This window comes from Elephantulus edwardii, unplaced genomic scaffold (assembly GCF_000299155.1).
Source record: "Elephantulus edwardii isolate Elephantulus edwardi_28Jun2011 unplaced genomic scaffold, EleEdw1.0 scaffold00126, whole genome shotgun sequence".
NCBI lineage: Eukaryota > Metazoa > Chordata > Mammalia > Macroscelidea > Macroscelididae > Elephantulus > Elephantulus edwardii.
The window spans coordinates 7,572,453-7,589,443 of record NW_006399876.1 but is presented as its reverse complement, the minus strand read 5'-3'; the positions used below and the strand labels follow the sequence as shown (position 1 = coordinate 7,589,443).

The window sequence follows — 16,991 nt, the reverse complement described above, 5'->3', positions numbered from 1 at the left end:
CCCTCTATGAGGTGGATTGATTCAGTGACTGGGGAAATTGGGATGGATGTGTCAGGCAATGCGATTGGCACAGGATAGAGCAGGGTTTAGGGCTGTTGTACATAGGGTCGCTATAAGTCAGTCGCAAACGACTAGACGGCACATAACAACAACAACAACTATAATCACAGCCAGTCTCTCCAAGGCGGCCCATCACCTCTCCTTCTTAGTCTAGGAATTTGAGTACTCCCCTCCCCCTTTTTTTAGGGGGCGATATGTGTGTAATCTCACTATTTTGATATTTTCTAAGAATCAGCCTTTAGTTGATTTGTTTATTTTTATCTTCTCTAATAAATTAATAAATTTCAACCAATCTCTGATGGCATAGTCCTTAAGGAATTGAGCTGTGAACCCAAAGATAATGCCTCTTTGGCAGTTCAAATCCACCCGTGGCTCCATGGAGAAAGACAGGTCATCTTCCAAACCCAGCTGGAGAGTCAGTCGGCAGTCAGCTCTGATTGGATGGTTTAAGTGTTGAGTAGTTAACGTCTAAGGGAGCTCTGGTGGCCTGGTGGTACGGCGCTGTGCTGCCAACCCAAAGGCTTGCGGATTGGATCCATCAGCTGCTCCTCAGGAGAAAGATGGTCGGTCTCCTCTTGTGTGATTTCTGCCTCTGCAAACCCATGGGAGCCTCAGCTGTGACCTGATGCCCACTCGATGGTACATTACAACAGCCATTCATTTTTACTCCAGTCTCTGTTTCTTCCTTCTTGTGCTGTCTGTAGCTTTGGGGTGCTCTGCTTGTTGCAGTATCTTACAGTGGACCGTTGGGTTATTAGTCTGCACTCTTTTTTTTAAAAAAAAAAAATCTTTGATGAAATATACACACAGAATATACACCATCAGTTATTTAGTGCATCAGTTCCCACATGTACGATTTGGTAACACTGGTTCCTTTCCTCACGAGTCACCGTTCTTGTCTCGCTGTGCCGTTCCTTGGCCATTGTGTGCCACACCCTGAGCTTCCAATCCTTTACAGCCCAGCGACAGTTTGATTTCATATAAAAAATTATTTGAAAAATGCAGCTCACATGGGGAACTTTCTCTTTCTTTATTTAACTTTTTTCATTGACTTAACCAAATAATTATTTACTTTAAAGATTCATTTAGAGATAATTTTTCCCCCCAGGGGGTAATTTTGACTCATGGTGTGGAGACTTCCCCCACCCCAGAGCAATAGATTCAAGATTCTTTTAAAGGTCATTTGTAGTTGTTATTATAGACTGTTGAGCTGGGACTGAGTCATAGTTGACCCTCCAGCAGGTTTTCAGAGGCGATAAAGTGCATGGGAAGAGATTGTCCACCTTTTTCCCACGAAGTAGCTAGAGAATTCAGACCACATGCCTTTGGGTTGGCAGTGCAAATCCTGATCACTCAGTCACCAGGGCTCTGCTTCAAAGTCGTGATGACGTTGACGTGTACCATCAAGTTGGAACCAACCCATAGCTGACCCTCCAGTGAGTTTTCAGAGGCAGTTATTTGCATGGGAGATTACCCATCTTTCTCCTGTGGAATAGATGGTAGGTTTGAACCACATAACTTTGGGTTGCCAGTGGTAACCTTACACCAGGCCACCAGAGCTCTTCAAAGTCATAATTCCTTTTATCTACCAGTGGCTCTGCAGAGAAAGATGGGCACTCTCCTTCAGTGTAATTTACAGCTCAGAAATATGCTGGAAGGTTAGCTCTGACTTGGTTCTAGCTTGATGGCAATGAATTTTAATTTCAGTAGATTCAGTAAGTCTGGATTCTGTAAGAATTTAATTCCATTCCATTTTCCCCCCTTGAGATCAGGATTCATCTGTTTATCCCTTGATCAAAATCGTCAGTCATGGTAGCCATCTAGTTCTCCTGATCTCCTGGCTAAGGAGACAGTCGTTTATGGAGACAGTTAGGCCTGCCTCTCAGTGCCGTCTCCTGTTCCTGCGTCCCCTTTTCCCTCTGCCTCGGCCACCAAAGCCCTTGACTCTAAGGAGGACGTTTGCTTTGTGGTTGGCTAATCATTTGTTTTCCTTAGGTTTTCACTGGTGCCTTATCCTCTTCTTAAGTACTCTGACCTGAATCCAAAGCCTAAGTTCAAGAAACAGACTGTAGTGGAAATCTCTTTCTGTGCTGGCTGTCAAGGGACATCTTTGTTTCCTTCAGCATCCAGCATTCCCTAAGGACCCCCATGTGTCCTGTCCTTCCCTGGTGTCAAGGAATTTCATCACTCATGGGCCAGGTTAAAAAAAAAAGACACACACACTCCAGTCTTGGAGATAATTTCTTGGTCCTAGGAGTTCCCTTTTCTTTTCCCTTCAGTATAAACATTTACAGCTATAAATTTCCCTCTATGAGCTGCTTTAGCTGCATATTTGTATGCTATGTTTTGATTTTCATTCATCTTGATGTATTTGCTCATTTCTCTTCCAGTTTCTTCTTAGCCACAGTGGGTTTTCTCTTGTTTAATGCGTATATATTTTGTAAGTTACTTAGGTTTTGGGTTTCTTCCCTTGTTATTAATTTCTAATTTTATGTCATTGGGGCAAAATCCTCCCCATACTTATAATCAATTTATCCTTTTTTGTGTGTGTGAGAGAAATTTGTATTTAGAATTAGCCAGCTGGACTCAGTTTAGATGATCCCAATTTTGTTGGCAACATCCAAAGCATCATAGTCAGGAGCAAGTTGAACATAGGCCTTCTTCTCTCTATCAGGCCTAATCAAGGTGTTGACCTTGGCCCCATCAAAGTCATAGAGCTCTTTAACAGATTGTTTGATTTGGTGCTTGTTGGTCTTGACATCCACAATGAACACAACTGTGTTGTTATCGTCTGTCTTCTGGCTGACTCAGTGGTCAGGGGAAGCTTGATGATGGCATAGTGGTCAAGCTTGTTTCTCCTGGGGGCGCTCTTCTGGGGTATTTGGGCTGCCTTTGGGGTCTCAGTGTCTTAGGCCGCCAGAAGGTGGGTGACGTGTGGATCTTCTTTTTCAGGACGCCTTCTTGGCCTTTAATGCCTTTGCTTTGGCTTTCGTTTTGGGAGAGGCAGGGGCTTCCTTCTTCGCTTTGAGTGCCATCTTTGTAGAAAGGCTCAATTTATCCTTTTAACTGTACCGAAATTATATGACCATGCGTTTGGTCCCTTCTGAAGAATGTCTCGTGTGTGTGTGCTTGAGAAGACTGTATGTTGAGAAGACTAGTTGTTGAGTGGCGTGTTCTGAAAAGGACTGTTGTTTAAAGCCTTTTGTTTCCTTGTTTCTTTGGTTTAGTTGTTCGATCCATCATTGAATATGGGGCATAGAAGTCTTCAATTATTATTGTTGAATTAGACATACTCTTTTTTTTTTTTTCAAGTAAACCAGTATAAAATAAAAAGTTTATTTTTTAAAAAAGTTGTTAGGTTAGACACGCTTTTTTAACTTTTTATTGTGAAACATGAAAGCCCCCCAAACTCCCTGCCATGTGTCAGCTCCAGTTCATGACGCCCCATCCTTCATGTTTCCGAGGCTGGAGATCATGAAGCGAGATCCTTCTCCCATGGAGATTTGAACCACCAGCCTTTTGGCCAACATGTAACTCACTATACCACCAGAGCTCCTTACTGTTGTTGTTTGCTGTTGGGTCAGAACTTCAGGTTTTCAGAGGCAGTAGGTTACATGGGAGGAGACTGCCCATCCAGTGGGTTTTCAAAGCTCCTCGGTAAACATGATCAAAGAGAGACAGCACCATGAGGCCATCCCCCGGCTTCAGATTTATCAACCTTTTCCCATCTTGTTTCATCTAGCCTTCCTCGCCTTCTTTTCTTTTTGTCTGGAGTGCTTTAAAGCACTTTACAAGCATCCTAGCACGTCAACAGTAAATGCTCTGTGCGTGACTCTTAAGAGGTTAGGCCATTTTCTAACCCAGCCCTGACACCATCACCACTAACGTTGCTGATTCCTGCTAGTTCCTTAACAGCCTCTACTCCCCAGGCCTTCACATGTCCCCAGTTGTCCAGGCAGCCTCTTCAAGGCCTCAGGGTGGGTGAGACAGGCTAAATGGTGGTGCAGGGTGGTGGCAGAGGTCCTCACCAGGCTCCTGTTTGTTCTGTTTCAGGAACAAATGTGGGATCTGGGGCTGGCGATCCGAGAAGATGGAAACTGTTAGCGGCTACGAGGCCAAGGCAGGAGAGGCTAGCACCGAGGACCTGGGGTGGGAGCGGAGCCTCAGACCCGGCGCCTTCACCAAGTTCACCACAATACAGAGGGAGGGAGACAGATGGGCCCTTCGGTTCCAGAGCCCTGTGTGGCCATGCAAGCTCAATGGGCCTGGTGCCCAGCCTCTGCTGAGCATCTTGGGACCACCCACAGCATGAGCCTCCACCTGGAGTGCCAGGAAGGGGCAAGGGGCACTGTCACTCATTGGTGACCCCTGGGGTTCACACGCTGCCACCCCCTTCATCCCTGGGGCAGCATCTCTGGGGACAGAGGACTTGGGTTCTGTGAGAGTGGGGTTGGCCCTGAGCCTCTGTCCCTCCGCTCCCCTCAGGTGTACAGTGCCACCAACGTGGAGCTGGTGACACGCACCCGCACAGAGCATCTGTCTGATCAAGACAAGTCGAGGAGCAAAGGTAAACCCAGGTGCGCCTGCTGCTGCCCGCTCACACCGCATGACAGGGCTGCCCTGGTCCGGGGCCATGGGCCAGAGCATCCCGGGTCAAGCAGGGAGGCCGCCCCATTCTGCCTGCCCCTCTCTCACACAGGAGCCTTCCAGGCACACACTTGGGAGGGCAAGGGCCTGGGGACAGTGGCCCCAAACCCCCTCATGGCTCTTGTCGCATCTCCTCAGGGGGCAAGACTCCGTTTCAGTCCTTCCTCGGAATGGCCCAGCAGCATTCCTACCACAATGGGGTGAGCCAGGGCGGGGCCGGGCCGGGGTCGGGAGGGGTGAACCATGGTCAGGCCCCTCCTTTATGCTCAGCCAGTTTGGGCCCTCCAGGCCCCTGTACAGCAGGCATCCAGTGCCACCAACCCCACAGCCATTTCTCCCGATGAATACTTTGACCCCAACTTCAGCCTGGAGTCTCGGAACATTGGCCGCCCTATCGAGATGTCCAGCAAAGTACAGAGGTGAGACCTGAGGCCACCTGGGTGGGGACCTAATTTGGTGGCAGGGATCCCCCCGAGCTGCTTCAGGCTCCTGTTCTTCTGGAGGCCCACTTGAACAAGGGGTTGGGGCCCACAGAATCAACCCTGCTCGGTGAATGAATGAATGAGTGAAAAAGCTGTGTTTGGGTTTTGATTCAATTCAGTGCGTCTTTTCTGAGCCCTGTTGTGGCCAGCACAGAGTTAGAGGGGTGCAGATCCTGGGCTGGGTGCTAGGAACTTCAGCTTGGCCCAAGAAAAGGCTCCCCTCTCCTATGTGACTTCTTCCTTCATAAAGCCGGAACGGTCTCTGTGGCCCGGTGTGTCGGGGGTGGGATTCACACCTTAGCAGTCCCGGCCCCTGACACTACAGCAGAGCGTGAGGCTGTGGCTTAGGAGGATGGAGGTGTGGTCAAAGCTGCAGGGCAGCACCCCTCCCGGCCCTGTCCTCAAAACCACCATGGCCTTCATCGGACCCCAGGTCGGTAGGCAGCTTGGGCCAGCAAGACGGAAAGATGCCAGCTCTCCAGGGCTGGGAGAACAGCCGAACCGAGAAGGGCACCCTTTGGGCACAGGAAATGCAAATGTCCCGACAGGGCTTCTGTGAGGGCCTCTGCTCACTGTGCTTGGCTGGGCAGGTTCAAGGCGACCCTGTGGCTGAGTGAGGAGCACCCACTGTCCCTGGGGGACCAGGTGACCCCTATCATCGACCTGATGGCCATCAGCAATGCCCACTTTGCCAAACTCCGAGACTTCATCACCCTGTGCCTCCCTCCTGGCTTCCCCGTCAAGATCGGTGAGGACCAGCTGGTAGCCCGAGTGGGGCGGTTCTTCACCAGAGGTGTGACTGAGGGTCGCCGGGGACACCCAGTCCGTAGGTGCCGCTCAGATCTGCCATCTCCCACAGAAATCCCCCTCTTCCACGTGCTCAACGCCCGCATCACCTTCAGCAACCTGTGCGGCTGTGATGAGCCCCTGAGCTCCGTGTGGGTGCCAGCCCCTGGCTCTGCGGCCTCAGGTATCGGCTGGGACGGCCTCAGGCTGGGAGGGATGGGCAGCTCGGCTCATCAGGCGAAGAGCCCAGGTCTCAGCGGCACCTCGTGCTGCCTGCCCAGGGAGCCCGTTTCCATGTGAGGTGGACCCTGCCGTGTTCGAGGTGCCCGAGGGCTACAGTGTGCTGGGCGCAGAACGCAGTGAGCCCCTACGGGACGAGGATGATGACCTGCTGCAGTTTGCCATCCAGCAGAGCCTTCTCCAGGCTGGCACTGAGGCAGAGCAGGTGGGCCACAGTGCTGGCAGGGGCCTGGCCTCCGAGGCCATCGGACGTGGATGGTAGCTGTGACTTCTGCTGCTGCAGGTGACCGTCTGGGAGGCCCTGACCAGCGCCCGGCCTGGGACCCACCCGCCCCCCCAGCCCACGGTGTACGAGGAGCAGCTTCAGCTGGAGCGGTGAGCCTGCAGAGCAGCCCCCTGGTGGCCATGCTTGACCTCACTGCCCAGGGTGACCCAACAGTGTGGCTGAGTGGGGAGCAGGGCGATTTAGCTCAGAGCCCTGTGCCATCCAAAGACTGCCCGCAGCAGGAGTGCCACCCTGAACCATGGGTAGTGAGGGAGGGTTTACTCCTGCCTCCAGCCAGTCCTTGTCGCTTTGGCTGGTCCTGGCCACCTCCCCTAGCGTGGAGTGACAGGACTCACTGGTCACTCTTCCCTTTCTCTCTCCCATGGAAGAGCCCTCCAGGAAAGCCTGCGGCTCTCCACGGAACCTGGGGGCCCAGGGTCCCCACACAGGACGCCTCCTTCCCCAGTACCTCCAAGCTTTGAGGAGCAGCTTCGCTTGGCCCTGGAGCTGTCTTCAAGGGAGCAGGAGGAGCGGGAACGGAGAGGACAGCAGGAGGAGGAAGACCTGCAGCGGATTCTGCGACTGTCACTCACAGAGCACTGAGTGGCAGGACCTGGGAGGGCAGGCCGGGGGGAGGGCAGGCCCGGGGAGGGCTGCCACCCCTCTGCTTTTATAATTTATTTATTTATAAACTGTGTGCTGCTGAGCTTGGGGTCTGGAGCCTGGATGGGCAAGCCATGGAAACCGTGATAGAAATAAAGAGACTTTCAGCAGCAGGTTTGCTCTGCTCAATGGGCCCAATTCTAGAGACAGCCTGGGACTGGTGCTGGAGAAGGGAGCTCACACAGGGCTGGAATCCTGGGTGCCGCTCTGTTTGTCATTCTGATCCTGTTTCTTCAGTGGCAGAAGGAAGAGGCCACCCCACTTGCCAGGGATATTGGGAGGCTGAGCTGAGCACACAGGTGCTGGGGGCTGGCACCTCTCTGAGCACTGTTCGCCTACTGGGGGCCCGATCTCCTTTGCCACCCAGTCTGGCTTCCTCAGAACTAGAGGGGGGAGGCTAAATCTCTAATCTTCCAGCTCAAATCTGGCTCCTGTGAATCTCGTTCAAGTGGGACAAGCCACACCCCCGGCCATTCTTAGCCAGTTCTCCCCTGCCCTGCTGACTTCTGAGATGATCCCGGGTGCGCACAGTGGGTTGTTTCTAACCCCCTAGCTGATTTCTCCGGAAGCCTCGAGGCTCCCCAGTGACACACCCAGCAGGAGGTTAGGAGCTTGAGGTCTGTCCATGCAGCGAGATCTGTTCTGGATGGGGGCCCACGGGCCATGAGGACTGATCTTCACCCATCCTGCTCAGTACAGCGGTGGAAGCTCTCGCAGCAGCACCCAGGCGACCTAGCTGCGGGCCCGGGAGGCCGGGACAGGGCGCTTCCGGGGTGGGGGCCGAGATCCCGGGAAGGGCGGGACAGGTAGCCGGGATCACCCGCTCGCCCTTCCCGGAGGCCAACTCCGCACCTGCGTCCCGCCCCTGCTCCGACCACGCCCCCGTTCTGGCCACGCCCCCAGAGCGGAATTGGGCGGAGACGCAAAGGGAGGGGCCGCTCCGCTCAGCGCCGGCTGCACACGCCGGCCGGGAGAGCGTCTGGCCCTTTAAGGGCCGCCCCCAGGGAGGTGCCAGGCCCTGGAGGCTCCGCGCTCTCCTTCCTGGTCTTGCCGGGCACGCACCGTCCGTGGGGTGAGGGAGGGGGCTGTGCGCAGAGCCAGTCCAGGTGCCCCGGTCTCGCACCATGGCCCTGGTCACCGTCAGCCGCTCGCCCCCCGCCAGCGGCCACTCCACGCCCGTGGGACCCACAGTGAGTCTGGTGGTGGTGGTGGTGGTGCGGTCCTGCCCACGTAGTAGGTTAGCAGCTGGGCCTGCGGAGCGCGTCTGCTCGTGGGCAGCCTCCCCTCGAGCCTGGGTGCGCCAGGAGAAAGATCCTAAATGCAGGTCGGAGGGGGCGGGGGTCGCGCCGAGAGCTGGAACCCTCAGCCAGTCTGTCCGCAGAGCCCCCACTTCCCTGCCCAGAATCGGAACCAGCCCCGCGGACCCCCGGGTGCGTTGTGGACTAGAGAAGGAAGGGGAGCGGTTCCAATACCATTTCTAGCCAACAGGCCCCCCGCTAAGGAGTCTCGCCCCCTGCAGGGATGGCAGTAAGGTCCCCAGAGCACCCCACCCCTCCAAAGACCCTGAGAGGGCACAGGAGAAGGAGCCTCCTTCTCTCTCTCAACCCTGGAAACCACTTTCTCAGCAGGACCAAGCATCAAAACGGAGAAGCCGACTCCAGCGACGGTGAGGCTTCCCCAAACAGACACCCCCATACAGCCCAGGCCTGCCTACCACCACTGCACCGGGAGAGCAGGGCCAGCAGGCCCCCTGGAAGACTTGCTGCCAAAGGCTGGCTGGTCACTTTTGCCTCCACCCTCCCTTGGGGCAGGCAGGGCTCCTTTACCCACCACCCTAGACTTGGCTCCAGAGAGCAGGACAGAGTGAACCTGAGGACCTCCCCCTGCCCCCTCAGCATTTCCCAAGGTGGGTGGGTAGGAAGAGAAAAGGCCTAGCAGTCTCCACCTTCACACAGGAGAGATGGCTGGGGTGCAAGAGCCCCTAAGGCCGCAAAGTGTGGTCACAGTGTCATCTGGGAACTAGTTGCCCAAACCAAACCCACTGCCTTCCAGTCCATCCTGACTCATAGTGAAAACCGAGTAGAACAAAGAACTGGCCCATAGTGTTTCCAACGGGGTCATCTTTAGAGAAGCTGGAAGCTTTCTTCTTCAGAGGGAGTGGCTGGCAGGTTTGAACCACCGACTTTTGGCTTTGCAGACAAGCACTTTGACCATGGTGCCACTTGGGCTCCCTGGGAATCAGTTAATGTGGATGGAGCCCAGGATCTGTTTTATGAGGCCTGTGGGTGGTTCTGTCATGTTTGGGAAGCACTGCTGGGGAGAGGGGTGAAAGTGGCCACCCTTCTACTCTCACCTTGCCAGGCAGAGCTTTGCTGTGCTTCGAGGGGCTGTCCTGAGACTACAGGACGAAGGGGACAGTGGAGATGGGGCTGAGGCCACCTCTGAGCCAGTGGAAGAGCCCCCAGGTGATGTGCAAACCCCCGGAGACCAGACTGACGGTGGGCAGGGACCCCAGAACCCTCAGGAGGAGGAACAGAGACAGCGCCTGCACACCATGGTGGGGCTGTTGAGGCCCCAGGACGACATCCGCCTGGTGAGAGGGCAGAGCCACCTGAGGCGTGGGGGACAGGGTGTGAGGCCACAGGCACTTTGGGAGCATAGGGCATCCTTTAATCCTCAGAGGTTCCTGCTCTTTCTGTTAAGAAGTGTTAGCAGAGCCAGTCATGGCTTCAGGACCGTAGAAGGGCCTGGAAGATTTGTTTTGAGCCCCCAGGGCCTAATGCATCCAGAGTTAGAAATGACACAATGGCCTATTTCTGCTAGAAAAGCTTTCTGGTCACAAGTTGTCCAGAGCGGACCAGGGCTTAGGGAGGGCTCTTGGGAGCCTGCTGGAGGCTGGTGTGCTGGGGTAGGAGACAGACAGTGGGGAGGTCAGCACATCTGGGGGAGGGAAAGTTAGGGTACTGGAGCATACAGGTTCCTAAACACCTGTGACCATCTGTAGTAAATCATGGAAACAAGAGGAATTGCCCTGGGGGATCACATCCTTGGTCTGGAGCTTATGTCCTATGTGTTTCAATGCTGATAAAATATTTCTTAAAGATGACATGTGGTGGGGCAAGAGTGGCTATGCCCATGTTTACAAGACAGAAATAAAAACTGAGGATGCTGTCAGTTCCCCCATCTCTTTTCTCTACATAACCCTCCTTTTTAAAAATAGATTTTAATTAGTATTTTAATCAAAGTTTACAGAAATGTTAGATTTTCATTCATTCATTGTTGCACAATTACCTCCCTCCTTCCCCCTGCTCCCCCCAGTCCTCTTTGCAGTATACCTCTTATTCTGGACTGTTGTGATACATGTAATAACTAATCATATATTCCTTTTAAACCATTCTTTACTTCATCTAACCCTCTCTTTAAGAAAAAAATTAGTGCATTTTGTGGGATTGTGACATTCAAAGGGTGGGACCTTGTGGATTAGAGGACCTTGTGTCTGGGAAGGGTGGGAATGGGCATGGGGGCATCAGAGGCGATGTTCCAGGCCTGGGCAGCAGCCTTCTAGGCCACTTTTACCTTGGCCTTCTCTCTCCATCTCCCCCAGGCGGCCCAGCTGGAGGCAGCCCGGCCTCCTCGGCTCCGCTACCTGCTGGTAGTGTCCACAAAAGAACACCTGATCCAGGAAGAGACAGTCCTCCTGGGGGTGGACTTCCCTGACAGCAGGTGGGAGCGGGCAGAGGAGGGGTGGTAGGAGCTGAGGGGCTGGAGGATGACGGTTTCCCCTGTCTCCTGCCAGCTCCCTCAGCTGTACCCTGGGTCTAGTCTTACCCCTCTGGAGCGACACCCAGGTGTACCTGGATGGAGATGGGTAAGAGGCGCCAACAGGAGGGTGTGATGGGCTGGGTGCCTGGGAACATAGACCCCTAAGCCAGGATTCCAAGACCCCACTCTGTCCACCCTTAGAAATTGCTCAGTGGGCTGGCCAGGCTGCCTCCTCCACCCTCTGCCTCCCCATAGCTGGTCAATGTGTCCATTACTCTGAGGGCAGACTCATGAGGTGGCAACAAGTGACCTGTCCTCTGAGCTGACCACCTGCCTGCTCTTCTGCAGGGGCTTCAGCGTGACTTCTGGTGGGCAGAGCCGGATCTTCAAACCCATCTCCATCCAGACCATGTGGTAAGGCTGGGCTGGGCAGGGGCTGGCCAGACTTGGGCTAGCTTCATCCTGGGAGATGCTAGAGGCCTGGGGAGGGGCAGCAGGGAGGAGAGGATGGCCTAGCCTCTGCTTTTGTCCCCAGGGCCACACTCCAGGTATTGCACCAGGCATGTGAGGTGGCTTTCGGCAGTGGTTTGGTGCCAGGGGGCAGTGCCCTCACCTGGGCTGCCCACTACCAGGAAAGAGTGAGCTCGGACCAGAATTGTCTCAACGAGTGGATGGCCATGGCCGACCTGGAGTCTCTGCGGCCACCCAGTGCTGAGACTGGCCGGTCAGTGTGAGGGAAATGGGGGGAGGGACAGCAGTGAGCCTGCCCTGGATTGACAGGCCTGGCCTCTAGGCCCTCAGAGCAGGACGAGATGGAGCAGGCGATCCGAGCAGAGCTGTGGGAGGTACTGGACACCAGTGACCTGGAGAGTGTCACATCCAAGGAGGTAAGTTGAGGCTCTCTCTGTTCTTCCCATCTTGGGTCACTCCGAATGCCCTGGCCTCCTTGGGAAAAGGTTGTAAGGCTCCCAGGAAAGGGTGGGGAGACAGGAGTTGTTAAGGTGTCCTCGTCCCTTCTGCTCCTCCTGTAGATTCGCCAGACCCTGGAGCAGCGTCTGGGCTGCCCGCTGCAGCAGTACCGCGACTTCATCGACAACCAGATGCTGCTGCTCATGGCCCAGCAGGACCGGGCCTCGCGCATCTTTCCCCACCTTTACCTGGTGTGTAGCCGGTGGGGGCTGCTCCCGTGAAGCAGACCTGCTCCCGGGGCTGGAGGCCAGGGTGAATGGCCCCTCCTTCTCTCCACAGGGCTCCGAGTGGAATGCAGCCAATCTGGAGGAGCTGCAGAGGAACAGGTAGGGGAGCAGCAGGAGGGCCCCCTGCACCAGCCTCTAACCGCCCCCCATGCCCCAGAGGCTTCTGGGAAACCGTGCAGGGTGCTCACCTAGCACCCACAGATCCCACTCAGAAACTGTCCTCTAACAAGTATCAGAGATGGATACAGGCCGGTGGGCTGGATGGGCAACGAGGCGTCCCTCACAGCCAGTCAGCAGCTCCTGCTCCTGCCTTTCCACCTGTGAGGCCGCCTCCCCCGGTTCTCTTAACCTGGGCAGATGGGAAGGCCCGGAGCTGCCAGGCCCTACCCAGTCAGCCTGGCCCTGGGCCCTCTGCTGCAGGGTCAGCCACATCCTGAATGTGGCCCGGGAGATTGACAACTTCTACCCTGAGCGCTTCACCTACCACAACGTGCGGCTCTGGGATGAGGAGTCAGCCCAGCTGCTGCCCCACTGGAAGGAGACACACCGCTTCATCGAGGCCGCCAGGTGCGGCTACCCACCCGTCCTGGGCTGCGGGTGGGCCCTCTGCCCTCCTCCTGCCACTCAACCACAGTGAGGGTGGGAGCACAGAGCCAACTCTCTCCCACCCCCAGGGCCCAGGGTACTCGGGTGCTAGTGCACTGCAAGATGGGTGTGAGCCGCTCAGCGGCCACGGTCATGGCCTACGCCATGAAGCAGTACGGCTGGGGCCTGGAGCAGGCGCTGCGCCACGTGCAGGAGCTGCGGCCCGTTGCCCGCCCCAATGCCGGCTTCCTGCGCCAGCTGCAGACCTACCAGGGCATCCTGACTGCCAGGTATGGGGCACACAGACCAGGACACGGGTCAGGAGGGGGTGTGAGCATGGGGGGGGGTTGCCATTGCTCATTCAAGCTGACTTAGAGCCACCCCCTCCCCTGCAGCCGGCAGAGCCAGGTCTGGGAACAGAAAGCGGGCCAGGTCTCCCCTGAGGAGCCACTGGCCCCAGAAGTCTCTACACCCTTCCCAGCTCTGCCCCCAGAGCCTGGGGGTGAGGTAGAGGAGAGCCAGGCAGCCCCAAAGGAAGAGCCTGGGACGCGGCCCCGTATCAACCTCCGCGGGGTCATGCGATCCATCAGTCTTCTGGAGCCTTCCGAGGAGGAGCTGGAAAGCACATCAGGGGAGGGTGACCTGCCAGAGGTGAGTCTGGGCTTGGACGGAGCAGAGGCCCAGCGGTGGGGGCTGACGGGCTGAGCAGAGACAGACCACAACTGGGGCTCAGCTTTAGGCTCTGAGCAGGAGGTGTTCGGGCCCACTCTGCACCCCCACTGTGTGGGGTCTCCCACTCTTGTCTCCTCCACACCATCTGCTCACAGCACTGGGCCTCTCCAGTTGTCCTGTGGGTCCCTGAGGAGGAGCCACATCCCTGGGAGCGCAGGCAGGGAGCACTTATTCTGAGCGCGCACCTCAGGCTCCTTCAGGGCAGGAGGTCTCAGCGAGTCCAGTCTGAGTCCAGGAGGAGGACCAGCTAACGGAGCAGCCTCTGGTGCCCGGGGGGTGCCCAAACAGGAGACACGATAGTGTCCAAGGAAGCCAACCCCACTTGTGACTTCCTCTGAGGGAGGAAGGAAGAGCTTACGGAGGTTGGGGAGACTGGAAGAGGCTCCCTGGGGGAAGGGGCACGGGGAGTGGAGAACAGTGAGGGATGGAGAGTTGGGTGTACAAGCGTGGGCACTCTAAGGGCAGGCTGGCTTCACTCAGCTCCCAGATGGGCACCTACATGGTCCAGTTCAGAGCTTGGCCCCCTGGTTCACTCACCAGATGCAAAGACAGAGGGGACAGGAAGAAGAAGAAGAAGGGTCAGGCAGCCCCTGCCTCAAGGCCACGGTGGGTGGAGGGAGTGCTGAGGCCTAGGAGGAAGTGATGGAGAGGTGATGGGCAGGACCATAGGGCTGGGTGCTGCTCTCCCTCCTAACAATTTAGGACCCATGAGGAGCTCAGTTTTTCTGCATTCATTCAAAGAACATTTTGTGTCTGCCTTTTGCCAGGCTTTGTCTGTGCTCAATGTTTGGCAAAATAGGAACTACGATAAGTCCTCTTTTGAAAGATGTCTCATGACCTTGCCCTGTCCTCTTACTTCCAGGTTTTTCCTTCTAATGATTCTTCAAAGGAAGACCCTCCACAGCCCCTCCCTCAGCCATCAAGGGGCAGGGGTGGTCGGCGACGCCGGAAGGGGCCCTGGCCTGCCCTGAAGTCCCACCAGTCCGTGGTCGCCCTCCACAGTGCCGCTCTGGTGGCCAGCAGGACCCAGGCTTTCCAGAAGCAGGAGAAGGGCCAGGGGGAGGCTGGCTGTCCCTCCACCCCCAGTGTCCGCAAGGTGACGAGGCAGGCCAGTGTGGATGACAGCGAAGAGGAAGGCGAGGCCTGAGTGCCCCCTTCGCGCCCGCCCACCAGACACTACTTAGAGACCACTGAAGCACAGCTCTGCCTGAACGCTCCTCACTCCTGCAGCCATGCTTGGGCCTCGTCGTCTTCCTCAGGGCCTTCCAGGCCCTGTCACTGCAGCCTGACCTCCTGAAGCCTTAAGTCTCAGCCTCATGTCTTCCTGCCAAGGGCTCACACTTCTCTGAAAATGGCATGCAGTAGAGCCTGGCGGTGCCTTTGGGGCAGACAGCACCCCAGTGTCATGTTCAATTCCCGTCCTAAGTACTTGCAGCCACAGGCATAAAAACCAAACCAAACCATTTTCCAGAGCACAGGAAAGCTCATGTCTCCCTCCCTATCTCACTCCTCTTTGTTCCTGGGAACCCCAAAGGCAGCCAGTACCTCATTTCCAAGGAGGCTCTGAGGAGCCCAGAGCCAGGCCCCTCTGGGGGGCTGGCAGATTCTGCCTCCCTCACACACCTCACAACTGACCGAGTCTTCTGCTGAGGCCCCATTTGCCCCAGGGCGCTGTACAGGGGCACAGAACTAGGCCAAAGAGAGTCTTCTTTCTGTCCTTCATGGCCTCTGGCCAGATTTTCATAATCTTGATAGCATCTGGCTTTTTACTTAGGAATAAAAATCATTTTCATATTAAGTTCTTTCAGTTTAATGAGAGTGGCTGATCTGTCACTCAGCCTTCTCAGGTTACAGAGGGGTGTGGCTGCTCCAAGTGCTCAGTCCTCCCAGAGTTCCAGGTTGTCTCAGGACAGACCTGTTTTGGGGCAGGAAGTCTCTCAGGGAGGGGAGAGGGGGAAGAATGGGGACAGGAAGAGGACTGGGGGGACACACACACGCGGGCTATTTCCCTAATCTCCCGCTCGATCTTACTCTGCTGATCGAGGCGATTTTCAGAGGTTATAGATCGCACAGGAGCAGCCAGTGGATTCGAATCACGAACTCCTATGCACTAGGCTCCCAGAGCAATGTGTGAGTAAATGTGTGAGCTGCCACGCCTCCCGGTCTGGCAGGGCAGCAGGTACCTGGCTCTGAGAGGAGGAAGGGCAGTGAGGAGTTACCCAAGGGAGAAACAGAGCAAGCCCGCCTGAGGAGCTGAGACTCCCCATGGAGAGTGGACACCAGTTCTTCAGATCCTGACAATTTCCTTTTGCTATAGAGAAACCGCGCAGGCGACTCGACGGCACATAACAACAACATAGAGAAACCTATTTAGACCTGGAGGCAGTCATCAGAACAGAACAAGGAAGCACCGCATGGTTCAGAATCAGGGAAGGAATGCATCAGGGAATGTGTCCTGTCTCCATACCTTTTCAGTCTGCGTGCAGACAGATCATCTGAGAGGCTGGACTTTAAGGAGTGTGGTGTCAGAATTGGAGGAAGATTCATCAACAACCTGTGTTATGCAGATGACTTTACTTGCTCAATCTGGGAGGGCCTGAAACATTTGCTGCAGAGGGTCAAGGACTGGAGTCTGCAATACGGATTGAAGCTCAACATCAGGAAAATGAAGATTCTCACCATTGGGCCAATTGGCAGCATCATGATAGATGGAGAAATGACTAAGATTGTTAATAATTTCAGCTTGTTCAGTTTCAGAATCAACATTCTTTGAGCCAGTAGTCAGGAACTCAAAAGGTGAACTGTGTTAGGAAAATTGTCAGGATCCTCTCTACAGTGCTGTAGAGCAAGGATATGAGTCTAGAGACTAAGGTGCGCCTGATCCAGGCCATGGTCTTTGCAATTACTTGCTATCCATCACAGAGCTGAACAATGACCAAGGATGACAGAAGAAGAATCAATGCTTTTGAGCGGTGGTGCTGGAAAAGAGTATTGAACATACCATGGACTACCAAGAGAACTAACAGGTTTGTCCTGGAGAGGGTGAAACCAGTCTCTTTGGAGGCAAGGATTTTGAGACTCTGCCTCACATACTTTGGGCATGTAGCCAGAAGGGCCGGGTCTTTGGAAAAAGATACCATGCTTGGAAGGGTTGAGGGACAGCACAGGAGAGGAAGACTCCAGATAAGACGGACTGACACAACTGGATAATGAGGGTAGGTGTGTCAGAGACTGGGATAGAGCAGGGTTCAGAGCTATTGTGCATAGGGCCATTCTGAGTCATAGTCGACTCCAGGGCATACAACAACAACAGCATTGAGAAGGGAGCCTGATTTTCCAAGCCAGTCCCCCACTGCCAGGGACGAAGGCCCTTCAGGAGCCCCTTTCTACTTGGGGACTCTAGTTTTTTGTGTTAAGAGTTAATTGGCTCTATTTGCATCACTTCTGTCCCCTCTTCCAAAGATCATTCTCTGCCCTGTGACACACTGCACTGGGCTGTGTATGTTTGTGGGGTGAGTGGGGTGATGTTAGGCCCATATAACTCCCTCTATGCTGACTCATTGGTTGAAGCCT

At 55.1% G+C, this 16,991-nt stretch overlaps 2 protein-coding genes and 1 pseudogene across 2 annotated transcripts in view; 2 read left to right on the top strand and 1 right to left on the bottom strand.

Moving 5' to 3' along the window:
• The window catches only part of ANKRD13D (ankyrin repeat domain 13 family, member D), a 23,648-nt gene extending 16,445 nt beyond the window's left edge, over positions 1-7,203 (top strand). The window contains exons 7-16 of the mRNA XM_006893263.1: positions 4,114-4,180; positions 4,546-4,627; positions 4,846-4,907; positions 4,996-5,126; positions 5,780-5,937; positions 6,049-6,159; positions 6,257-6,420; positions 6,499-6,590; positions 6,870-7,083; positions 7,117-7,203. Of these exons, the coding sequence (XP_006893325.1) occupies positions 4,114-4,180; positions 4,546-4,627; positions 4,846-4,907; positions 4,996-5,126; positions 5,780-5,937; positions 6,049-6,159; positions 6,257-6,420; positions 6,499-6,590; positions 6,870-7,083 (1,081 nt within the window). The 3' untranslated portion in view covers positions 7,117-7,203. The remainder of the gene's footprint in view (positions 1-4,113; positions 4,181-4,545; positions 4,628-4,845; positions 4,908-4,995; positions 5,127-5,779; positions 5,938-6,048; positions 6,160-6,256; positions 6,421-6,498; positions 6,591-6,869; positions 7,084-7,116) is intronic.
• Positions 2,652-3,095, bottom strand: LOC102851304 (annotated as a pseudogene).
• A 1,064-nt stretch (positions 7,204-8,267) lies between the features above and the next one.
• Positions 8,268-14,565, top strand: SSH3 (slingshot protein phosphatase 3). The gene is made up of 14 exons (XM_006893262.1): positions 8,268-8,333; positions 8,772-8,809; positions 9,505-9,736; positions 10,748-10,866; positions 10,940-11,011; positions 11,254-11,319; positions 11,441-11,629; positions 11,699-11,792; positions 11,937-12,065; positions 12,154-12,200; positions 12,522-12,668; positions 12,776-12,976; positions 13,082-13,337; positions 14,281-14,565. The coding sequence occupies exons 1-14, from the start codon at positions 8,268-8,270 to the stop codon at positions 14,563-14,565; spliced, it is 1,941 nt and encodes a 646-aa protein (XP_006893324.1).
• The last annotated feature ends 2,426 nt before the right edge of the window (positions 14,566-16,991 follow it).